This window comes from Danio rerio, chromosome 10 (assembly GCF_052040795.2).
Source record: "Danio rerio strain M-AB ecotype USA chromosome 10, GRCz13ab, whole genome shotgun sequence".
Taxonomy (NCBI): domain Eukaryota; kingdom Metazoa; phylum Chordata; class Actinopteri; order Cypriniformes; family Danionidae; genus Danio; species Danio rerio.
The window spans coordinates 40,688,913-40,714,624 of NC_141030.1; the positions used below are offsets into that span (position 1 = coordinate 40,688,913).

At 35.8% G+C, this 25,712-nt stretch overlaps 1 protein-coding gene across 19 annotated transcripts in view; it reads right to left on the minus strand.

Moving 5' to 3' along the window:
- Positions 1–25,712, minus strand: part of myo18aa (myosin XVIIIAa) — a 124,669-nt gene that overhangs the window by 24,552 nt on the left and 74,405 nt on the right. For all 19 annotated transcript variants that reach the window (XM_087271176.1, XM_087271168.1, XM_087271174.1 and 16 more), the window contains 12 exons: positions 24,611–24,739; positions 19,007–19,150; positions 16,039–16,128; positions 12,437–12,556; positions 11,237–11,354; positions 9,675–9,802; positions 8,102–8,256; positions 4,438–4,561; positions 2,872–3,072; positions 1,952–2,062; positions 1,189–1,293; positions 935–1,081 (listed from right to left, as the gene is read on the minus strand). In XM_087271176.1, coding sequence (XP_087127302.1) covers positions 935–1,081; positions 1,189–1,293; positions 1,952–2,062; positions 2,872–3,072; positions 4,438–4,561; positions 8,102–8,256; positions 9,675–9,802; positions 11,237–11,354; positions 12,437–12,556; positions 16,039–16,128; positions 19,007–19,150; positions 24,611–24,739 — 1,572 coding nt within the window. The remainder of the gene's footprint in view (positions 1–934; positions 1,082–1,188; positions 1,294–1,951; positions 2,063–2,871; positions 3,073–4,437; positions 4,562–8,101; positions 8,257–9,674; positions 9,803–11,236; positions 11,355–12,436; positions 12,557–16,038; positions 16,129–19,006; positions 19,151–24,610; positions 24,740–25,712) is intronic.

Below are 25,712 nucleotides of genomic sequence, written 5' to 3' on the forward strand. Positions count from 1 at the left end.
ACCTGTGAATTTTGTTTTCTTTTTTAAATATTTCCCAAATGATGTTTAACAGAGTAAGGAATTTTTCCACAGAATTTCCTATTATATTTTTTCTTCAGGAGACACTCTTATTTGTTTTATTTCAGCTAGAATAAAAGTAGTTTATTGGTAGCCCCTTTTTTAGCAATATTTTCAGGGGTCGCGAGACAATGAAGGGTGGGGGGTGGGGGTCACCTGGTGCTTTGCAAAAATCTGTTTATTTTTATTAAACCATAAGATTATCTATTATCCAATAACCATATTTTATCCATAACCCACTGAAGAGAAAAAAATGTTGTATATAGTTACTATATACTATATAGTTACTATAGTAGCTTATAGTTACTAGTTCTATTGGCTTGCGACCCCTGGTGTAATTAAATTATTTTAAAGGCATAGCAATAGCGTCAGATGGAGCAGATTGATTTTATAACAACAGGTTAAACTTTCTGGCATATTTACAGCACTGGCATACATTTAAAAAAATTAAACGAAGAATAGACTTGGTATATTGGTGTGTGTGTGTGCACCATTGCGTGCAAGGTTTCTGTATTTATAACCACCTCAGAGGACATTGGGGTTCACGAGTCACTGGCATTGTTATTTTGGGGGTCGCCCAAAAACCCCTGGTCTAGAACAAACCATCATTATGCAATGACTTGTCTAATTAACCTAATTGGTTAAGCCTTTAAATTTCACTTTTAGCTGAATACTAGTGTCTTGAAAAATATCTAGTCAAATATTCTGTACTGTCATCATGGCAAAGATAAATCAGTTATTCGAAATGAGTTTATAAAGCTATTATGTTAAGAAATGTGTTGAAAGTCTTCTTTCCGTTAAACAGAAATTCTGAAAAAAATATACAGGAGGCTAATAATTAATAAACTGTATATAGTCATTGTGATTTTTGCTGTACCTTATTTTTGAGCGTGGCAATCTCCCTTTTGCTGGGCACGTTACTCTTCATGTGGTCCAGCATGATCTGAGCGTCAGCTAGAAGAACTTTTGTGCGCTTCAGATCCTTCCTGAGCCGCTTCTCGGTTTCTACATCCTTCTGGCCAACCTGTCAAATAGTGCAGTGTTTGAGTATGGAGGGAAGTGTTGTGTGTGTGTGTGTGTGTGTGTGTGTGGTGTGTGTAATTCACATGATGTGTTGTGTTAGTACATTACCTGTTCTTGTGCAGTCATCAGTTTGGACTCCAGATCTCTCTTGTCTCTCAGAACTCTCTGTTTATCAGCATATTCCTCTTCTAACTGCACTTCCATCTGCTTCAGCTGCAAATTAAAGAAAGATGTTAGGAAATATGAATGTATTCGATTATGGGTAGCTGACAAATAGACAGTACAATTTTTTTAAGAAGAATATGATGTAATTATGTAGTTTGAAGTATGATGTTCAAGAAAATATAAGGGATCACTAACTTGATACAACAGGCTCGTTTTCTTTAATAATGCCACTAATATATACATTCTCCACATCTTCCATTTCTGTTTAGTTCAATTATGACTTAAGTCGGATTAAGGTAATCAAAAATCCCTGTTTGGAGCTTATGCAGGCCTACAGTGCAAAACTCATGTTTAACTGAATGAACAGTTAGTAAACACAAGCACATCTTATTGAACATCATTTATTTTCATCACCAACTATCATAGTAGAACAGTTTCTCAAGCAGTTTGTGATGCATTTTGGAAACATGAGACGAGCCCCTATTCTAATGCACCACCTGGCTTGAGAAAGCTGTTCTCAAAGACTTACTTTTAGTCATTATTTGGATAGCACACATATTCTGAATGCCTTCGGTAGAATTCAAATGAGCTATTTTTATCTAGATTAATGTAGATTAATTCCAAGAAACAGTAAGATTAATCTGAATTTTTTAAAAATTAATCTATGCCCACCTATAACATATATATTCAGATTCAGTTTGTTCACCTTCTTACTGCAGGACAGTCGGATCTCCTCCACTTCCTCGTCTTTACTGTCCAGCTCTTTAGAGTGTGTTTGTCTCAATCTCTCCATCTCCATTTCCAATCGAAGCTTAGCCTAATTCACAGACAAACACACATATATTGGTATTATTCTCTGCAGGCTTCTTATAGTTAATTAAACTAAACAGCAAGACTAGTAAAGCTAAAATAGGTTTGCTGATTAAAAAAAAAAAAAAGAATTAAATAAGAAAAAAAAATTTTGTCTAGTTTGAACAACTTCCAAAGATACTTTACACTCAGTTCGCTAACAAAATATTTAGACTCAAATCAAATGCTTAGCATCTAATTATTCACATACCTGTACAATAACCTTACAATAAGCAGGATAATGTAGATTGTGAAAAATGGCTGTGATTTTAACTGGAAAAAAACTGAAAAATTTGCTACCGTAAAAATCTGTAAACCGTTGAACAGAAAGTAGTCTTAGTAAACACAGTGATAACTGTACATTGACTTTTCCAGAATTCCCCATACATGACACTTAACTTGTATCTTTTTTGACATTACTCTGGTTCTTTTTTGTCTCTATTTGATCAGTGATGTGCATTAGAGTTTTATGTTTATCTAATGTTGATAAGTAATAATTACTGAATTATATAGTACATCAAAACAATGGTGTATTAACACAACAAATTAATGAAGTGTGGTAGTTTACCATTAAAATTTGTACATTTATTTTATGGTTTCTGCCATATTTTTAGCTGTAAAATTCTGGCAACCACAGCTGCTGTTCGTTTTTTTCTAAATTGTATGTTTTTTTTTTAATACAGTGTACATACATACTGATTGGTGTCACATTTCAATCAAGACTCCTCCCCTTTGTTGTGGTAAAACGAGAATTGTAATTTTTTTTTAATCTCGTACCTGTTCCAGCATCTGAATGCTTCCAGCCTGTTCGTCAAGCTCCTCCTCCTGATCTTTGACCTTTGCCTCCAGGTCACGCAGCTGCTTCTTGACCTTTGCGTGAGAAGCTTCGTCTTTTGACTCCTGCGAGGAAAGATCCTGGAGCTCTGATTCCAGCTGTTCAACCTTCAGACTGACCGTACACAGCTCCGTGTCCTTCTCCTGATTTCAAAACCACAGGTTTTCCATTAGCTGATGCTTTACTTTAGAGCAAGCTCAAAGCTGAAGAAAAGAGCTTTGCTTACAGAGCAGGTCATATTTTAAAGTGTCTTAATATAACATGTTGGAGTGGCTTACAATAGGCTCGCATGCATCTAAGGTCAGAAAAACTTTAAAAGTTGTTTAAACACACTGCAAAAAATGCTTTTCTTACCTAGATTTTTTGTCTTGTTTCTAGTCCAAATATCTAAAAATTCTTATATCAAGAAACATTTTCTAGGCAAGCAAAATATATTGTCCTGTTTTCAGAAATAATATCCCAATATTAAGAGAGTTTTTCCTTGAAACAAGCAAAATAATCTGCCAATGGGGTAAGCAAATTAATCTTGTTTTTCCTGTTGACATAAGATTATTTTGCTCACCCCATTGGCAAATTATTTAGCTTGTTTTAAGGGAAAACTCACTTAATTTTGGCATATTATATCTTAAAACAAGACAGTATGTTTTGCTTGTCTAGACAATTCTTCTTGATTTAAGAGTTTTTAGATATTTGGACAAGAAATAAGACAAAAAATCTAAGTAAGAAAAACATTTTTTGCAGTGCACAGTTGTATAGGCAGCCTCTAATAGTAGACATTTATTTTTGTTGTTGTTGTTTTTGGGGTTTTCATCTTTTATTTGGATAGGATAGTGGAGGACAGACAGGAAAGCATTGGGAGCAGAGAGGGGGGAAGGATGGGCAAAGGACCTTAAGCCGGGAATCGAACTCAGGTCGCCCTGAGCACTATTGTGCTATGTGTCGGCGCACTTAACCACTTAACCAGTAGGCTATTTACACTGACTTATAATTTTTTTATTTTTTTTTAAGGGGTGTAAACATTTATTACATTTATAAATATAATAGAATTTAGAGATTTTGTAAATTAAACTGCACAACCACAAGAAATAACAACAATGAAAACTATGGGAGTCGACTCCATAACATAAATGATTGACTATTTTATTTGACATTTTTGCATTTATGAGTAAAAGCTTCATTATTGATTTGACATCTCTCCGTTATGGATGTGACTGATGTAAAATTGCCATTTGCGTGACTTTGGTAAATCAAATAAAATTGTTAGTAAACACTGACAGAGACATTTTTGAGTATTTTTAAAGCACTGTAACAATTTTTCCATGGCAAGGTTAACATTTGCATGGCATTGCTCCTTTTCTTTATCTAGCATGCACCATTTTACACTTGTTTACATTAACAGACAGCTGTATTACAAAATGCAAATAAGACTTTTTTTTTTTTTTCCTCTGAAGACCCATTTGACCTGCTCTTTAAATACACGAGGGAAAGAGATCAGCGCTCATTCTCACCTGCAACTGCTGCTTGATTGTGAACATCTCACTGGTCAGCATATCTCTCTCTCTGGACAGTTTCTCTCGCTGGTTCCTCTCTTTCTGTAGTTCCTCTTGAACCTGGCTCTTGTCCACGTCAAACCTATCAGAAAATGCAGAAGATAGACAAGCAGTGAGGCATAGTCGATAGTCTGCTCATATCTACAATCAAACAGAATTTCAGGCAGAAGAGAAAACACTTCCTCTTCTGCTTCTAATTTTGTGTGGATATTCAGATCACAAATGTGTATGCGTGCTGCTATCTGAAGATGAATGGAGTTGAAGAACCCGTGAAGTGTTTGATGTTTTACGTAATCTCAACTAAAAATGAAGAGAGGGTGGGATGTAGAGTAGCTCCTCCTCTTTTTAAGAAGCAACCAATAGTGTTTTGTTTTTCTCACAGGTCTGCCAGTGAGTAGTTTTGAAGGTCTTGAAGGGGGTGGGGCATGTCAAATACTTGAGAGCATTTGATTGGTCAGAAGTATTGATAAGAAATTATGAGGTGACATAAAAAATAAACAGATCCATTTAGACGGAAGTGACAAACTGCAAGCTTTACATGTTTATATCAGTTTTATATCTCCTAAATGCACATTTTGTCACTGTTTTGGAGCACACCAATGTATGGATGTCCTTAAATAACAGACTGAAACTAACATCTAAAATCTTTTTATTTGAATTTAATGGGACCTTTCAGCGAGTTTTGAGTAATCTGAGCTCATTTGACGTTTTCTGTTACTATTCAGGTGTCAAAACGAAGTCTGCACAAAGTCGTTCATGAATTGTTATGAATAATACACTTGTGCTTCATCCCACTCCATTTTGAACTGGTTAAAATCTTTTTTTTTTTTTTTTAATTTACACATGAAGATGTTTTGTTGATTATTATGAAATAAATTTGTGTTTGAATAATTGTTTTTAAGTTCAATAACTTTTAAACTGTTCGAAAAATGAATCAAATCAAATTAAATTGCTGTATTTGTAGCGCGCCATGGTGGCTCAGTGGTTAACACTGTCGCCTCAAATGCAAGAAGGTCACTGGTTCGAGTCCCAGTTGGACCAGTTGTCATTTCTCTGTGCAGTTTGCATGTACTCCCCATGTTGGTGTAAGTTTCCTCCGGATGCTCCAGTTTCCCCGACAGTCCAAAGACATGCACTATAGGTGAATTGAATAAACTAAATTAGTCATAGTGTATGTGTGTGTGTGGGTGTTTCCCAGTACTGGGTTGCAGCTAGAAGGGCATCCACTGTGTAAAACATATGACGGAGTAGTTATCTGTTGTTGCCATTGTGGCAACCTCTGAAATATAGTCTAAGCCAAAGGAAAATGAATGAATGAATGAATGTTGTGTTTGTTGAGTTTAGTTTTAGGCTCTAGGTCTGGTCTGCTGTGGTTTAGTTCAGTGAAAGGATGCTTTCGCACCTAGACTTTTGTTTCGGAACCTGGCGCGTTTCCCCCTTTAGTGTGGTTTGTTTGGCATATGTGAATCCACATCCGCACAAAAACAATCAGTACGAGATCTCCTGAATGAGGTGGTCTCAGCTTGATTAAAACAAACTCTGAAGCAGATCGATTGTAGTGAGAAAGCAATATGATCCAACGAACTAATGAACCAGGCTATATCACAGTGAATAATGGATATGTTATAGGCATATGTTCATGCCAAATACAAAAGTGAAAGTATGCTGAAGCACGCTGAGCTATTATTAAGAGATTTTTATCCATTAGGAAAATGGACTGATCTGCAGTATTGGTTTATCTATTATCTCTCTCTATAATGTAAAGCCTATAATGCATAATTCTAGCCAAGGCTAGAATCTTAAATCTGGTTTATATTTGGTGACGATTTCTGTGGTGTCACCATTCAAAATTAAAGCGTAGCTTTTCGCGTATAATGTCTTATTGCTCATTGTCATAAATTGAAAATAGAACACATGACAGCTGAGCGGGACTGTAAAATAAACCATGGAACTCTTTGACCCGTTTTAGTTATATTGGTTAATTTAGAAACATTGCAGTGTAAAAGCGAGTGCAACACTGTAGCAATTGTAATCCCTGTTTCAAAACAAAACAATCGATGTGAAAGCACCCTGAAATCAGGCATATTTGACCCTGGACCACAAAAAGTTGCATAGGTATATTTGTCAGACTAGATAAATTTTATGGATCAAAATAATAGATTTTTCTTTTAAGCCAAAAAATCATTATTATATTAAGTAAAGATCATGTTCTATGAAGACATTAAGTGAATTTCCACTGTAAATATATCAAAACTCAGTCTTGGACAACATTAAAGGTAATTTTCTCTGTATCTAGATGTTTTTTTAACCCTCCAGATTTCAAGTAGTTTTATCTCAACAAAATGTTGTGCTTTTAAAGTATACAACAATGGAAACCCAGTTTATTCAGCTTTGGTGTGATGTATTAATCTCATACAAAAGTGAACCATGCTCACATTTGGCACAATTCATCCACATGAAATGGAGAGGGGAAAAAAGCAGTCTATGGGAAATTATTATTATATTAAACAGTTCTGCAATAAACTAACTAAATAATACGATCGTAAACACACAGTATAACAATCATTCATTCATTTATTAATTTTCTTGTCGGCTTAGTCCCGTTATTAATCCGGGGTCGCCACAGCGAAATGAACCGCCAACTTATCCAGCAAGTTTTTACGCAGCGGATGCCCTTCCAGCCGCAACCCATCTCTGGGAAACATCCACACACACAAACACACACACACTCATGCACTTCGGACAATTTAGCCTACCCAATTCACCTGTACCGCATGTCTTTGGACTGTGGGGGAAACCGGAGCACCCGGAGGAAACCCACGCGAAGGCACGGAGAACATGCAAACTCGCCACAGAAACGCCAACTGAGCCGAGGTTCGAACCAGCGACCTTCTTGCTGTGAGGCGACAGCACTACCTACTGCCACTGCCTCGCCCATATAACAATCATATGGTAAATAAATACCCCAAAGAATCACAAAGATACAAATAACAAAACAATAAACACATAGCAAAAATAAACCAACAGCTTAGAACTAAAACAAAACAAACAAACACAAAAGTTCAGATGGTAAACAACAGCTTAAACAACAAACAAAAGAGTATAAACACAATAAACAAACAGCTTAAATGACACATTAAAAAAACATCAAACAATGACCGAATGGCTTTAACTAAACAACAAACAAATAATCAGACAGTAAACAAAATCCCAATCGACTAAATAATAGCCAAAAGACAAAGGATTATAAACAACTGAAAGTCAAACAATGGACAATAATCAAACAGCAAATGAACAGCTTCAACTAAGTATTAAACAAACCAGGCAGAACCAGAGAGTAAACAATTGATTGTTTATAATAAATCACTGTATGATTAAACAATGAATAGACAAAAACACCAAACCATCAACAAACAGCCTATCTATTTTCAAAATAATCACCTAAACAATCAAACAGTAAACCAATGGTCCAAACAACCACACAGTAAACAATAATCAAGCCAGAAATCTCTATAATCAGACCCCAGCAGGTGACCAGCCAGCAGACCGAAGACTGATGTGTGTGTGTGTGCATCTGTGTGTATGTGTCTTTGTCTGTGTGTATGTGTGATTTGGCTCTTACTTCCTCTGCTTTCTCTCCAGCTCATGGTTGCGTCCCTCTTGATTTTCCAGGTGCAGTTTGGTGTCCTGCAGTTCAGCTGCCAGTCGCTGGCATTTCTTCTTTAACTGCTGGACTGATCGCTGGGACTCCTCCTGGTCAGCCTGCAAGTCTGCTAACTATGAAGAAAGAAAAAGAAAGAGAGACAGGGTAAGAGAAAGACAGGAAAGAGTATATAAAGGCCTGCTGAATTTAAAGAGTTATGGGTGTGAATTTAGATGCATTTCTTCTTCTTTTTTTTATTGGATTATTGTCAAAACAAGGTACATTGCATTACAAGTATTTAATGGCAAAGGTTTTTTTTATCTTTACAACGGAACACAAATAATAAACATTTATGGAAAAAATAAAAATGAAAATTAAAGAATATACAAAGATAAAATGAGCAGAAATAATACATTAATAAAAATATAAGGAAAGAAAATGTTTTAAAATGTTTTAAAAATAAATAAATGAGGAAGCAAAGACTTTAAAAATTTATTAAATAAATAAATAAATAAGGAAAGAAAACAAAACATTAGAAAATAAATAAATAAACAAGTAAATAAAAAAATAAATAAGGCAACGCAGCAGCACAAGAGGTAATGCTGTCGCCTCACGGCAAGAAGGTTGCTGGTTTGAGCCTCGGCTGGGTCAGTTGGCATTTCTGTGTGAAGTTTGCATGTTCTCCCTGCATTCGTGTGGGTTTCCTCCGGGTGCTCCGGTTTCCCCCACAGTCCAAAGACATGCACTATTGGTGAATTGGGTAGGCTAAATTATCCATAGTGTATGAGTGTGTATAGATGTTTCCCAAAGATGGGTTGCAGCTGGAAGGGCATCAGCTAAGTAAAAACATATGCTGGATAAGTTGGCAGTTCATTTCACTGTGGCGACCCCAGATTGATAAAGGGACTAAGTCAAAAAGAAAATGAATGAATGATAAATAAATAAGGAAATAAACTAAAACAGAAAATAAATAAATAAAGAAGGAAAGAAAACAAAAAACATAAAAAATATAAATAAATAAATAAATAAATAAGGGGAAAAAAACATTAATATTAGAAAATATTTAAGAAAGAAAGAAGTAAAGAAATCAAAATTATTAATAAATTAATTAATTAATTAATAAAATAAAATAAAATAAAATAAAATAAAATAAAATAAGATAAAATAAAATAAAATAAAATAAAATAAAATAAAATAAAATAAAATAAAATAAAATAAAATAAAATAAAATAAAATAAAATAAAATAAAATAAAGCTTATAGGGGTGGGTGTGGGGGTGATGGTTGGAGAAGTACATTTATCTCAGTAGAGGTTATTAAAGGATCCCAAGTTTTGTAAAGAGAAAAGTTATTTTTCCTGCTCTTAGAAACAGCATTACATCACTAGGCGTGTGTGTGTGTGTGTGTGTGTGTGTGTGTGTGTGTGTGTGTGTGTGTGTGTGTGTGTGTGTGTGTGTGTGTGTGTGTGTGTGTGTGTGTGTCTGTGTGTGTGTGTGTCTGTGTGTGTGTGTGTCTGTGTGTGTGTGTGTCTGTGTGTGTTGTGCTTTACTAACTTTTCTCTCTAGGTGTCTCTTGTTCTGTTGTTCTGTCTCCAGCTTGTCATCCATCTCCTGCTGGAGTTTCTTCTTTGTGAATTCTGTGTCTCTGATGGCGCGTTCATATTTCAGCCTCCATTCACCTCCTGACAAACACAGAGTTTCCAAAGTTGGATTGTTTTGTTGAGCTTGTTTTTAGCATGTTAAGAAGTTTCGAACCCCTGAAAGCCGTCAACACTCCTTTATAAAAAAAAGTGTAATACTATCAAAATGTACAATAGACTATGGATTAACTGCTCATCTACTTTAAGTCTAGTCCACTAATATAGTCTGCTTGGAGGAGTGAATAAAAACAAGTGAGTGATTTTTAGCACTGAGTGCACCAGAACCTGCCAGAATGCTATTTGTTAGCATAATATTTTTTTAATCACAGTCCCTCCCCTACTGTCCAAAGCCACGCCTCGTGAAACACAAACCGGCACATTAAAGATGACAGTAGACAACCCATTAGATCATTAGGTCATTCGCCAGTTAGAAAACTTCATAACATTATAATACTACAATTCTTAAAGAAAAACTGTATTTTATTTAGCACGTTTACAGTTGTGTAGCAGCAAAACTTGTCATAATGTGCAATATTTCATGCATGCAAGGATTGCTAGTCTCACTCTCTCATGCACGTTGTCCTAAAGCAACTAATGTATGCTTAGTGGTTGGCCAGTGGGGTGCAGCAATTACACTTATTACAAAGCCATACTTTAATGCTATTTCAGATTGAATATTCAGAGTAGCGGTAAACAATATAGGGAGCACGTCACAGGTTGCCATTTAAAAATGAACCAATGTGAATATAAAAGCGACTTCAGCTCAGTAAAAGCAGGCTAGGTGGAATAGCGATATTTAAAAAAGTTTTGTTGTTAAACTAAATAAAAATCGACATTATCGATGAAGGTCATTTATAAAACTGAAAATAGTCACATCAATATGTCGCCAGAAGATTTCAGTGGCTGAACAACACTTCCGTGCATATAACCCATTCGTAAACCTACACAATCTACATCAGCTTTGCGTGACTAAAATGCTTATAAAACAGAACATTCATTTATTCATTTTCTTTTCGGCTAAGTCTCTTTATTTATCTGGGGTCGCCACAGCGGAATGAACCGCCAACTTATCCAGCATATGTTTTATGCATGGAATGCCCTGCCAGCTGCAACCCATCACTGGGGAACATCAAACATCTTAAATTTTTCATATGAGACCAAAATAGTGCTCCCTGATTTTGTTTTGATTGTCTACAGAACAAACCATCAGTATACAATAACTTGCCCTAACTTGGCTTTTTAACGTAATGAATCCTTTAAATGTCACTCTAAGCTGAATATTAGTGTCTTGAAAAATATCTAGTCAAATATTATGTAGTGTCATCATGGCAAAGATTTAAAAATATTTCAAATGAGATTATGTTTATAGAAATGTGAAAAAAAAACAGAAAGTGGGGAAAATATACAGGGGGGCTTATAATTCAGGTGGGCTAATAATTCTTAATTCAGACTTAAACTGTACATATTTTTTTTTACCAGAATCATCATCTCCATCGTCCATCTCTCCATTGAGGTCTGAGGCTCGGAGAAGTCTGGCCTCCATGATCTCCATCTCCATGGACTCTGTTTGTTTCTTCAGAGCGTCAAACTTCACCTGTGTTTCAGGAAAAAAAAAAGACAACAGGTGTGTTTTACAGCAACCCACTCATAACCACAGCCTCCTTACATTTAGGGTCCTGTGAAGTGCTTTGAAATGTGTATTTTATTCGATGTTTGATGTAATCTCAACTGAATCACGAAGAGAGGGTGGGACATAGTGTAGCTTCTCCCCTTTTTATTAAACAGCCAATAGCGTTTTGCTTCAACACTGGTCTGCTAGTGAGAGTGGTTTAGCTCAAGCGCATCAAATGTGAAACATCTTGAAGGGGGCGGGGCATGTCAGATACTAGAAAGCATTTGATTGGTCAAGATTTTATGAGAAACTGAAGAATGTCCAGCAGGCACACAGCATCATAAGACGTTAATATTAGGTTAGATTTAGGTCATGTTGTCAGGTGACCTAAATTCAATGTCTTGCCAGCGTCTAAGGATGTTTTTTTGCCATCCAATAACGACGTCAAATTACGTTGATATTTGGTTGATTTTACGTTGTGTTGGAAAGCAATCAAAATCCAATGTCTGACAGATGTCATAGTGGTAACGTCTACACAACGTAAAGGTGTAACATGATTAGACGTTGATATTTGGTTGATTTTAGGTTGATCTTAGGTTGAACAATGGACGTTGGGTTCTGACGTCAACCCAATTTTTATTTCCAAACAAAATCCAACGTCCCCACGACGTTGATAAAACCGTTGATCCATTTAGGCGGAGGTGACAAGCTACAAGCTTTACATGTTTATATGAGTTGTATATCTTCTAAACTTTTATTTTATCACTGCTTTGGTGCAAACTAGCTTATAGATAACCTTAAAATACAATACTACAATAACAATACTGACACTAGCATCATGTTCATGGGACCATTAAAAAAATCTGACTTTCACCACAACTTCTAGTAAATCCATGACAAACTACCATGTTAAAAATCACATCTAACATGTAAACTCATTGGAAAAGCTACATTGTTTTATAAAAACATTACACAGCAGTTACATTAGTAGTATCTGTATTTTAGTTACTGTCCTTTGCTGTCTTAAAGACTGAAGCAGGAGAGATGATTTTCATATGCTGTACCTGTAAATCCTTCATGTCCTTCTCCAAGCGCAGTCTCTCGCTGGTTTCAGTCTCCAGCAGCTGTGATGTTGACTCTGCAGTGTTTCTCTCATCTGAAAGCTCTGCTGTCAGCTCTGTGATCTATATAAACACACATATGCATTACTATTCTGATATTATGAAGTCAATTTTAAAAGTCTTAATGTGGCCACAACGTTCTCTGTGTTTCAGCTAATGGAATGATTATTGGTGACAAATCTTATTTTGACCCTCTGTGCAAATTGTCTACCCTTTTGTTATGTTGGTGGCTGTTTTTGCCCCATTGACTTTCATTATAATGATATTTTTTATTGCAAAGCCATGACAGAATATAATCATGCATTCTTGATTGTTGGTTTTCCCTGTTGGAAAGAGTTCAAATTTATCATTTTTACTGTTGATCATCAGTTGCAGTGCAAAAGAGTTTTTCTTTCTGGCTCTTATGTGAGGTATAGTGTAAGAGAGACTTTTACATGCTTACCTTGATATGTCTGAGAAAATCAAAAAAAGCAGCTCAGCTCTCAGAACACGGTAAACATAGTAAGTGTATTTATGCATGCGCACTATCATTTGAATAAAGTGGAAGCCGCAAAAGCACAAGACTTGTTCCAATCAGCTTTTTGGATGGTCTAAATAGGTCCTCATCGTTATTCTCTTAATTAGTTATGGTCATGTTTTGAGCATAACCTGCATTAAACCAATCAGAGTCTCATCACCCATTCTCTTTAATGCTACGTTCACACCAGACACGGATAAAGCATCAAGTGCGAGTGATTTGCATGTTAAATCAATGCAAAGATGAGAATAGACATCCTGCGGTGCGACTCGTGCGAAGGAGCAGCACGAATGACGCGATTCATGAGCGAGTTAAGCGTTTTTGCACGTTTGACACATTTAACCAATACACTTTACGTGTTAACCAACTAGGAGCTTGCTCTTGTAGAGGAGTGATTATAACGTAGCGTCTGTTGTTGGTGTGCCGAGGGAAAATCCTCTTGCCAACATGGGGCAACAGTTCATCAAACTGGGCTTGGTTCAGTCTGTAGCATCGCTGAAAGCTTCCATCATCCTGGTATAGTGTCTAGAGGAGTTGATGAACTCACAGAGTTGGGTGCACCACTGAAAGGATCTAGTGGACAAGACGCCGAATGAATCTACGCTGTTCAGCCTTCCTAAAGCAAATAAACAGAGCTACTCTCGCAATAAAATCCATGTAAGCTATTTCAAGAATTCACACTTAAATATTGCTTGATATTAATAGCAGGTTTGGCATGCTGTCCTGGGAAAGAACCTTGAGCTCGAAGATAATTGATCCTAGGGCTCCCGCCTGGTCAATGAGCATGTGAAAGGGTAAGACAGGGGTGTCCAAACTCGGTCCTGGAGGGCCGATGTCCTGCATATTTTAGCTCCAACTTCCTCCAACACACCTGCCTGGAACTCTAGTATACCTAGAAAGAGCTTGATTAGCTGGTTCAGGTGTGTTTAATTGGGGTTGGAACTAAAATTTGCAGGACACCGGCCCTCCAGGACCGAGTTTCGACACCACTGGGGTAAGAGATCATGTAGTTCTTAAGAGCTCCCCCTCGTAAAGGAAAAAAATGTTTGGAATGATCCGATTGGCTTACTAATGATTACAGATGAGAGATCAGCTGCGATCAATCATATCACATGCTCCTCTCAAAATTCCCTGCTGAAAAATCCAGCTTAAACCAGCCTAGGCTGGTTGGCTGGTTTTAGCTGGTCGACCAACCTGGATTTAGAGGGGTTTTTGCCATTTCCAGGCTGGTTTCCAGCCATTTCCAGCCTGGTCTTAGCTGGGTAGGCTGGAAAATGACCTGCCAAATCCAGCTAAAATCAGCTTGACCAGCCTGGTTTAAGCTGGATATAGCTGGTTTTGGCTGGACTCCCAGCTTGGCTAGGCTGGGCAAGCTGGTTTTAGCTGTCATCTCCCAGCCTGACCAGCTAAGACCAGGCTGGAAATGGCTGGAAACCAGCCTGGAAGTGGCCAAAACCCCTGTAAAACCAGCCTGGTCGACCAGCTAAAACCAGCCAACCAGCTTAGGGTGGTTCAAGCTGGATTTTTCAGCAGAGTTAGTTTGTGAAACTTCACTTAGCAATAAAGCTAGAGTCACTGGGCAGACAGAAGCCCTGCCAATGACGTGTCTATTGTGAAGTAAATTTGATGCGCAAATGAAGCGAACTGACGCACGAATGAAGCAAGTAAACTCAAATTGTTCATGCGTCTATTTACTATTTGCACATGCGGTGTCTGGTGAGAATACAGCATAAGAGTGAGATTTGCTATTTGCATGGCGGACTTCACTAGCAAGAAAACAGTTAAACAGACCATCTGTGTGAGGATTAAAAACAAGCCTCCTCCATTCGGCCTCTTTACTGTCTCTTTATCTTACTTTTAGTCTTTACTTTAGTCCTTTACTTTTGTGGAGTAAGGAAACGGTGTTGTACGCACCCCACTGAAGACATCCATTTCATATTAATTTCGTAATTTTGTTTATTAAGCGCCAAGATTTGTTTCAAAACTATTTATAAATTCAGTTCAAATTTCCAGCAAACTAATAAATGAACAATAATAACAAAGTGTGGTCAAATATTCAAACACATTTCCTATTCTTCCTATGCCCCATATGGTAATGCATGCGTCACCAAAAACTGACCGGTGGACAAATCTTAACTTGTTTTTATTAAAACAAATATGAATATACATATAATAACAACAACAACAATAATAATAATAGTAATAATAATTAATTATTATTATTATAATTATACTACTACTACTACTACTACTACTAATAATAATAATAATAATAATAATAATAATAGCATTAAACAAATGCATATTGTCATTAATAAACATACTACAACATTGCTAGATTCTGTTTTTTTTATATTCATGTAGAAAATAATATATTTTTAACAATATAATAGTTTTCATAGAGCTTTGTGTATTGCAGTAGATTATTGCGTTATTGTGTATTCCTTTGTTGTACATCCTGTGTATTAAGCAATGCGTGTTTTGGACCCTCATGGGTGCCTTACTGAGCTCCTTAAATAATAAAAACTGTCGGTGCAATAGCCTAGTCATTATGCGATAGCGCTTCAGGGCGTCCTGAGATCAAATCCCTGACCCTACATCCCTCTCTGTCTTCCACTTCACCTTCTCTCTGATTACTGTCCTATCTAATAAAGGCAAAAAAGACCAAAAATAAATCTTTAAAAAATAATAAAAATAAAACTCTGCCTCATTGACTTTAGATCAGATTTTAGTTGGTCAATAGCATAGTTTATTTCAGCTGCCTCAAAATAGTAACATGCCAATAATGTGCCTTAACACACCTCCTTTATAGACCAGCATGCCTATGAATTCACAAAGTAGCACAAATGGATTTGCTATTTAAACAACGTGCCACAAAATTTGAAAATAACAGTTGCGCTGGTCTGAGAATAGCAAAAAGTGCAGGTGTGCCACACCGAATTGCCCTGCGTGTATGATAGGGCCCAAAGTAAGAAGCATTTTTCTGCCGTGCACTTTGTTTAAGTCAAACAAGTAAGTCATCTCTTACTCTGCTCTCCAAGCGATCAGAGGTCAACCGCAGCTCGTTTCTCTCCTTCTCCACCCTCTCCAACTTCAGCTTCATATGCATGATCTCCTCCTACGAGTCAAAAGAACACACAGCTTTATCTCCATTTTAAGGCAAAAAAAAAATCAAACATTTAGCTGAGAACAAAACAATCTTTAGCCTGAGGTTTGCTGAGCTAATATTGCATGATCTGATGTTCTTTTGATCAAGCCGGAGTTTCTGCCTTTAGGTGAGTTCAAAAAGAGGGCAGAAGGCAACGCTGCATCTCCAAAACCAATGCTTTGAGACAGGGTTTTTAAAGACGTGACGGCTGCGGGAATCAAAGACACGTCTCGGATCTAACGCTGATGCAGCTAAAGCCGTCAGATCATGTCAACTTTAAGGCAAACACATACACATACACAAACAGTTGAAGTCAGAATTATTAGCCCTCCTGTATATTTTCTTCCCCAATTTCTGTTTAATGGAAAGAGGAAACGCATTTCTAAACATAATAGTTTTAATAACTCATTTCTAATAACTGATTTCTTTTATGTTTGCCATGATGACAGTACAGAATGTTTTACTGTATATTTTTCAAGATACTAGTATTCAGTTCGAAGTAGGGCTGGGCGGAATAAAGATATCAATATTTATTGACCGAACACAATTGTCAATAACGATAAAAAAGTTCAATATGACGTCCTGTAGCTTTATTAAAATGTGGCTGCTGAGTGTGCACCTTGAAAGGAATACCAATAGAGGTTATTTCCAATCGAGGTGCACAGCTTGGCAAGATGCACCTAGTTGAAAACATTTCAGAATGCCGCATGCGCACCGCGATTCATGCAAGTACAACTAACCCACTGCTTTACACTTTGTACACTTTTGACTTTGTATGCAATATACACATTTCAGTAATAATGGCAGACTCAGACAAACACAGATCACCCAAACACTGCAGTGCTTTTTCATTCTCTTCATAAATACAAACTATTATCAAAACCTCAGCAATGATTTGTTCATTAGTCATCCTCTAAGAAAACGGTTCATTGTCACCTAGTTATGCAAGACGCCAGAGGAGCTCGAGCACAAAGCGCTTTGAAAATTTTAGATGCAACATGTGAGCAGACTCTGTTTGGTTTTTTCACCTCCGGTCAGAATAACAACACATGTGAGGAGTGAGGAGATTGTAAGTAAAAAATTATGTAAGGATGTCGCCAGAGTGGCTTTTTGGTTTCTTTTCTTGTGCATCCTAGTCACTAGCTCCCCATCTCAAAGAGTTTTTAGCAAAGGGGTAATGTAGTCATTCAACTTCACGATTTGTACCGCTGCGATATCTATTTGTAATGACAAACCATAATGATGGTTTGTTCCTTTACTTGAAAGCTCAGCTTTAACTATTATAATTAGTTATGTTAATAAAGTTTAATGAACTGTGTGATTTATTATAGACACCCTACAGATGTTAATCAACCTTAAAGTTTGCTTTGATTGTTCAGCGTTTACACCTTTATCATTGCACACACTTTGTAACATTTTATTTATTAAGTTTGAGTCTCTTGAACACTTATGTTTATTTTATTATAAGACATAAGAGACAAGATATTTTTGTAATTTTGTTTTTGTTTTTGACTATTAAAACTATTTGCCTTAGTAATGTTGGTAAATTAAAATAAAACGGTTAAAAAATCCTAATATACCTAAATTGATTGTACATTTTTTTTTTAATATTGATCAATACCGAATGAAGAATATTATATCGTGATGTTTTTTCCTGTATCGCCCAGCCCTAGTTTAAAGCGACTTTTAAAGGCTTAGCTAGGTTAATTAGACAAGTTAGGGTAATTAAGAAAATCATTGTATAATGATGCTTTGTTCAACTTCCTGTTCAAATTTTTAAACTGAATCATATTATATGTTAAATCAGTGTTTCCCAACCCTGTTCCTGTAGGCACACCAAAAGTGCATATTTTGGACGTTTCTCTTATCTGACACATTTAGTTCAAGTTTTGGAGTCTCTTCTAATGTTCTGATAAGTTTAATCAGGTGTGTTTGATTTGGAAGACGTAAAAAAAAAATTTAATCAAACATTTATTTGACTTATTAGTTACATTTATTATTTAAATTTAAAGTGTGTGGTTTTTGTTAAGCAGTAGAGCAGTAAGATTATGGTTTAATGATCCCAGCAAAATAATAAAAAAGTGAAAATACATCAACACAGCATGCATTCCTGTAAATAAATGAACAAAAAAAATCTAAAAGTCTCTAAAAAACCTAAAAGTTTTTCTAAAAGACAAGGCGTGTTGTGGCACTTTGCATCGGGTGTGCGACGAGCTCCTTGATACAGCCAAATCTTGGAACTACTTGATGCAGATTTTATGTTTAGAAATGAGTTGAAAAAAATCTTCATACCGGTAAACAGAAATTGAGGAAAAACACTGTGTGTGTGTGTGTGTGTGTGTGTGTGTGTGTGTGTGTGTGTGTGTGTGTGTGTGTGTGTGTGTGTGTGTGTGTGTGTGTGTGTGTCTGTGTGTGTCTGTGTGTGTCTGTGTGTGTCTGTGTGTGTGTCTGTGTGTGTGTCTGTGTGTGTGTCTGTGTGAGAATGTTTGCCTTAAAGTTGACATAATCAGACGGCTTTAGCTGCATCAGGTGTTTGATTAGGAAGTGGTTGAAAATGTGTACTGTTAAGGTACATGGTTGGGGAACACTGCATTAAAAATATTGCTTAAGGGGGCTAATGATATTGACCTTAAAATTGTTTTTAAAAAATTAAAAATTATTTTTATTCAAGCTGAAATTAAGCAAATTAGACTTTCTCCATAAGAACAAATATTATAGGAAATACTGTGAAAAATCTCTTGCTCTGTTAAACATCATTTGGGAAACATTTGAAAAAAATAATAAAACTCACAGCAGGGAGAATAAATTTGACTTCAACTGTATATGGATTAGACTCAGATCTACTCACGTCTTTTCCTCGAATCTGTTCTTCTGTGAGCTGAACTTCTACTAGTGGCCGTACTGTGGTGAAAAGCTTCCACCAGGGCCAGTCTTTTACACCGCGGTTCTTCTTTATGTTCTTCTGGACACAGCGGATGGCCAAATCCTGGATCTGAGAGACACACAGAACTATTACATAATATCAACCGCATTGAATATATATATTTTTTTTACATTTTAACCACAAATTTAAGCCCTTTTATCATTTAATCATTCACAGGCCTGTCACAATAGTCTATATATTGACTTCCTGCACAACACATGGACATGATCTCAATCATTTTTGTTGATGCAATACATATCGCCACAATTCTAGCAACATTTCAGCTGATTGCGCAACATCTCGATCTCTCTTGGAGGTGTCAGAGTCAGTATGGTTAAAAAAAAACACTGTAGTATTTACTACAAATTACTATAATATTTTTATGTGGGTGTGTGACAACTGAAAATAGATCTGGTAGCTGATATCGCAGCCTCTGTTTTTACATTGCACCCTTTTTTGTTAACCTTTATTTAACTTTTTTTTGTAGCATTTCACTCTCTGGAAGAGTGTCCTCGCATCGTGATAATATTATATTGTCATTCTGCCATCATACAATGAGTGAAATGGTCTTAAAATGACAGTAATCACAATATATTTTGGAACAATATATTCTTCAACAAAAAAATAGATAACATGACAGGCCTACTAATTTATAAATAAAATTTAGAAACAAAATAATCTGCCATTGGGGTAATAAAATAATCTTGTTTTTCGTTTTGACAAAGGATTATTTTGCTCACCCCATAGGCAGATAATTTTGCTTGTTTTAAGGAAAAACTCACTTAATTTTGGCATTTTATTCCTTAAGCAGGGGTCACCAATCCTGGGGCCTCATGTATCAATGTTGCGTACGCACAAAAACTTTGCGTACCCCAGGTTTCACGCTCAGAATCGCTCACGTTTGGATTTACTAACAATGAACTGAACGTGGGAATGTGCGCAGCTTCACGGCAGCTTTTTGGCAGGCGTACGCACATTTTTTGTGCGTGTCTGTTTTATTTCCATTGGCGACTCCTAGAGGCAGTTGTGTTAAATCCCTCTCTACAAGTGTCTGAGCATTGCAATGGCAGCTGTATGCAAGTGGTGCTCGCTGCAGAGCCATTTGAGGAGAGGTGAGCTCCAGAGAGGGGGAGCTTAAGCTTGAGCTCCACCTTTTTTGCACTTCTTCTACGAGTGATGTCACTGGGGGTAGGGTTAGGGGTGGGGTTGGTATACGCATTAAAACAGCTTACAGGAGGAGGAGCGACAGCTCATGCTCCCCCTCTCTGGAGCTCACCTCTCCTCAAATGGCTCTGCAGCGAGCACCCTCTCGCTGTATGAGACGGGTTCATCTAGCAGGTAAATAAGGTTTCCATACCATACAGTTGAGCAGCTAAACATTAAAGCACAATTTGCAGCGGTCGCCTGTTTTCCCCAATGTAATCTGAGCTATCTACTGCACGCACATTGCTATAAAGACACTATCTGAAGATGAATTTGCATGCGTGAATCAGAAACATTTTCATTCAATAAATGTGCAAATAAAATATGATGCACAAACTTATTGATGATTCCTACTTGTCTTTCTCGTGATAAATAGTTGGCAAAATCTGATATGTAGCGGGGGAAAAAAAAGAAGAAAGAGTTCATCAGACGCTGGATTCGAGCCGAGTTCATGCTCGAACGTGTCAAAACATGTTGACATGTGTCTTACGAACGCGCCACTGAGACTGTTAAGACTACTGCAACATTTTACAGATATAAACCAGACTATTTATTTTTTAATGCACTCAGTGCGATGTTCAGACCCAACTGTGTTAACCGCATCAGCTAAACTCTCCCCACTCTATTTTTTTTCTTTTGTTGTTAATTCCGGAGGAAAAACTTGCAAATAACACCGCTTTTCTCCGGTCTACCTCCGAAAGCAGCACCTCCAATTCACATTCTGTTCAAAGTTTCTCTTTTTGCTTGCTTTTGTTATTGCTTTTTCGTTGGGTTTTGCCATTAGCATAGTCATTAGCATATTCATACGGGGGAGGAGGCAGGGAGGGGTTTTGTGCTCGTGCATGGTGCGCTCAGTTTCACGTTCATTCGGATGTACAAAAGAATATGCGTGAGATTCGGCGTACGCAGTGTTTCATACATCTGAATTTTTTTCTGCGTACGCACATTTACAGCTTTGTGCGTACGCAATGTTTTAGTAAGATTTCCACGCAAGTCTTCGTACATGAGGCCCCAGGTCCTGGAGGGCCGGTGACCCTGCAGGGTTTAGCTCCAACTTGCCTCAACACACCTGCCTGGGTGTTTTTAAGTATACCTTGATTAGCTCATTCAGGTGTGTCTGATTAGTGTTGGAGCTAAAATCTGCAGGACACCGGCCCTCCAGGAACAAGTTTGATGACCCCTGCCTTAAAGCAAGACAATAGTTTTAGCTTGTCTACAAAATGCTTCTTAATGTAAAAATATCTAAATTTTTTAACTAGAAGCAAGACAAAAATCTAAGTAAGAAAAGCATTTAGTAGTGTAGCACATACGTTGTAATATTTCAAATCTTTTTATAATAATTCAAATTGTTTTATTTAGTTTGAGCTTGCCAGTCCTTTTTTATTATATGCAATAGAATGACTAATATATTATTAGCAGTGGGTTTTTATTTGTTTCTCATTTAACAGGGAAATTATAATCAATAAAACATAATGACATTAATAAACCATAGTGAATAATGTTAATGATCAAATTAGTCTATTAGTAAATTAAGATGCTAAAAACTTCTCAAGCTTTTCTCCTCTGTAACTTTTTATATATATATTTAACATAATAATAAAGATGTAAAGTGAGCTCTTTCTATTATTTACAATTATACCATAAATAATACTGCAAAAGAAATAATTGAAAAATATGTAAGTATTTAAGTGTCTCAACTAAATAATGATTTATTATTATTATTATTATTATTATTATTATTATTATTATTATTATTATTAATGTTATTATTATTCATTTATTTATTTTCTTGTCAGCTTAGTCCGTTTATTAATCCGGGGTCGCCACAGCGGAATTAACCACCAACTTATCCAGCAAGTTTTTACGCAGCAGATGCTCTTCCAGCCACAACCCATCTCTGGGAAACATCCACAATCATTTAAGGAAATACTCAATTTTGGCCAATTATTTCTTAAAACAAGACAATCGTTTTTGCTTGTCTAAAAAATGCTTTTTGATTTAAGAATTTTTAAATATTTGGTCTGGAAACAAGACAAAAACATCAAAGTAAGAAAAAGCATTTTTGTAGTGTAGCATATAAGTAACAATAAAAATCTTTTGATAATAATACATTTTTTTTGTATTTATTTTGAGCTTAAAAGTCCATTCATTTTTATTATATGCAATAGAATGACTAATATATTACAAAGTTTTAAAGCAGCGGTTTTTAATTGTTTCTAATTTAACAGTGAAATTTAAATCAATAAAACATAATGACATTAATAAACCATTGTGACAAATATTAATTTTTAAACTCTTTGTAGATTAAGATGCTAAAAAGGGCAAGTTTTTCTCCTCCTCCATAAAAAATGTTTTACCATAATAATAAAGATGTAAACTGAACTCTTTCTTTTATATAAAATTACAACATAAATAATACAGCAAAAGTAGCAATTGAAAAATATTTCAATATTTTAATGTCTCAACTCAATAATGATTAAATATAATAATTAATAATAATAATAATTCATATTATGTTATTTTTAAAACGTAAAGTTCTTAAATCTTTTGATTTGCAAAAAAATTAGTAGATAAATAAAGCTATTAATTGAATTTTCTAGATAAAACAAAAACCATGAAACAAAAAAGGTTTTTTGTGAAATTTAACAAATGTCAATTGAAAAAATTAAACAAATAAAAACTTACTTCCACGTGATGCCAAGGAAATATGTCTTATTTTCATGTTAATATTTTGTGAAATATGTCTTATTTTCGAAATAAAATAACTAAAACTATATTAAAATGAGTATAATACAATTACAATAAAATACAGGAAAATACAAACACAAAACCGTCCAAAAATTACAGAAAATGAAAATATACCCTATTGTAATTTAAAAGACTATCAAAACAACACTAGTTTCTTGATTCTTCAATAACTCTACAAACTTTGTCAGTTATAGCAGGAAATAGCCTGAGAGAGATGTTAATATTGTGTTGGACAACAGGAAGCCCTCAAATCAAAACAGTTGAGGATGAGTAATAATCATTTTGACTGAACTCTCGCTTTAATTTCTGCATTAGTGTGTTCAGAACAAACAGGCTGACGATACAGATCTCCATCTGTGAATGACAGGACAGCTTCATTACCAGCGCGCCACTAAATGATTAATGTTCCTTTGCGAACACAAACATAAAAGCCACAGTATGACTTTGATATGACATGTTTGAAAAAGCACAGAAAGACTTGCAAACCAAAACTGTACAGTTTGATTGGAAATAATTAAACGTGCTTTATAAAGAATTGAAGGTTTCATTTGAAGCTGGACTGCATGTTAATTTTGAGCTTTTCACAAAGTGTGTTTTCTGTCTAATGGAAAGAAAACGAAAAACACACTTTCAAGTGTTTCTTTTGCTGCACTTTATTCATTTTGCGTCGTTGTTTATTATTATGGTATTTTTTTTTTCTCCTGCACAACTTTTTTTCTGGCAATTTTTTCCAGTCATGTTGTGACAAATTATTAGTCTGTAAAAACCTAATGTTTTTATAGTATATAGTATGTATATAGTATGATAAACAGAAGAATTTTAACCCGACTTCATTCAATATTCAGATTTGTTTTATATATATATATATATATATATATATATATATATATATATATATATATATATATATATATATATATATATATATATATATATATCCATTAATTGTTGGCTTAGTCCTTTTTTTAATACGGGGTTGCCACAGCGGAATGAACCGCCAACTTATCCAGCAAGTTTTTACGCAGCGGATGCCCTTCCAGCCGCAATCCATCACTGGGAAACATCTACACACACATTCACACACACACTCATACACTATGGACAATTTAGCCTACCCAATTCACCTGTACCGCATGTCTTTGGAATGAGGGGGAAACCAGAGCGAACACAGGGAGAACATGCAAACTCCACACAGAAATGCCAACTGAGCTGGGGCTCAAACCAGCGACCCTGCGACCTTCTTGCTCTGAGGTGACAGCACTACCTACTGCGCCACTGCTTTGCCTAAGAAATAATTATTTCATTATTTTTAGTGTGGTTAGAGATAAATTTGGTAAATACAACACTATGAAACCATGACCCATGCGCTCATGCTCACTGCGAGCTCATACACAACATATACAAAAAGTAAAATCAGTTAGGAAGCATGTGGACATTCCATAAAATCAAGTACATAGTAGTTAAGGCCACTATAACTATAACTTAGTTACCAAAGTTTTACAACTGCAATTTAAGAGAAATAAAGCGATTCTGATTGATGGACAATGCAATTTCAGCAAAAGTAAAACCGACTTTTACCTTTCTCTTTTTGAAGGCCTGTCGAGACAGAAAGCCCCTGCAGGCGGCCTGAAACAGTGTGATGTTCTGTCTAGTGTGTTCATCCCTCTGTGCCTCTAGTTTAGCCACTGTTCCAGCCCTGAAGAACACCTAACAAATACGAACACACACACAAACACACACAGACACACACACAGACACACACACACACACACACACACACACACACACACACACACACACACACACACACACACAGAAGAGAGAGCTTATTAAGGGTGCATATTAAGATGCTCTTCAAATATCAAAGTAGAATCAAAGCACACCAAAATAATCTAATGTACTAAAAATAAAACCCACACAAAATGTTTATATTAAATATTCAAATAAAATAAAATGGTAAATAACATTATCAACACGGTAAAATACAACTAAGCATTTTTTTAATCACATTGACTTATTAAAGGGGAACCTATTATTCTTCTTTTTACAAGATATTAAATAAGTCTCTGACGCCACTAGACTGTGTATCTGAATTTCTCGCTCAAAATCCCACACAAATAATTTTCATTGGAAATAAAAGTTCATTTGTGCACCCTAAAACTCCACATTTATAATGCCTCTTGGTCACTGACATTATGTGCAGCACTAATGGAGGAAGGCTGCTTCTAACTCAGGGCTGCTTATGCTAATGAGGGAGAGATTGTCACTGATGGGTGGGACTTTCCCCTTCTGATGTCACAGGCAGAATGTCAATCAAAGTGTTTCTCCAGACTTTTTATCAAGTATTATTATAAAATATAGAATTAATTTATTTTTAATATTAGAGACTGGCTATTTTCACACACGTCTACATTACAATTGTGTTTAAACCCATTATAAAAGTGATTTTTGCATTATAGGTCCTCTTTAATGAGTAATTTAGTTATTATTTTGTTTATATTTTTTTACAGAACAATGATTCTAGTCCAAACAGAATCCAAAAATCATACAGAGATCATACAGGTACAGTAAATCTGCTTGATTGAACGGATATAGTCATGAAATCAGTTGATTGTAACACATTTACTATCATCATGGTGTAAAAAGCTGATGCTTTTACATGTAATTTTTGAATAAGTGT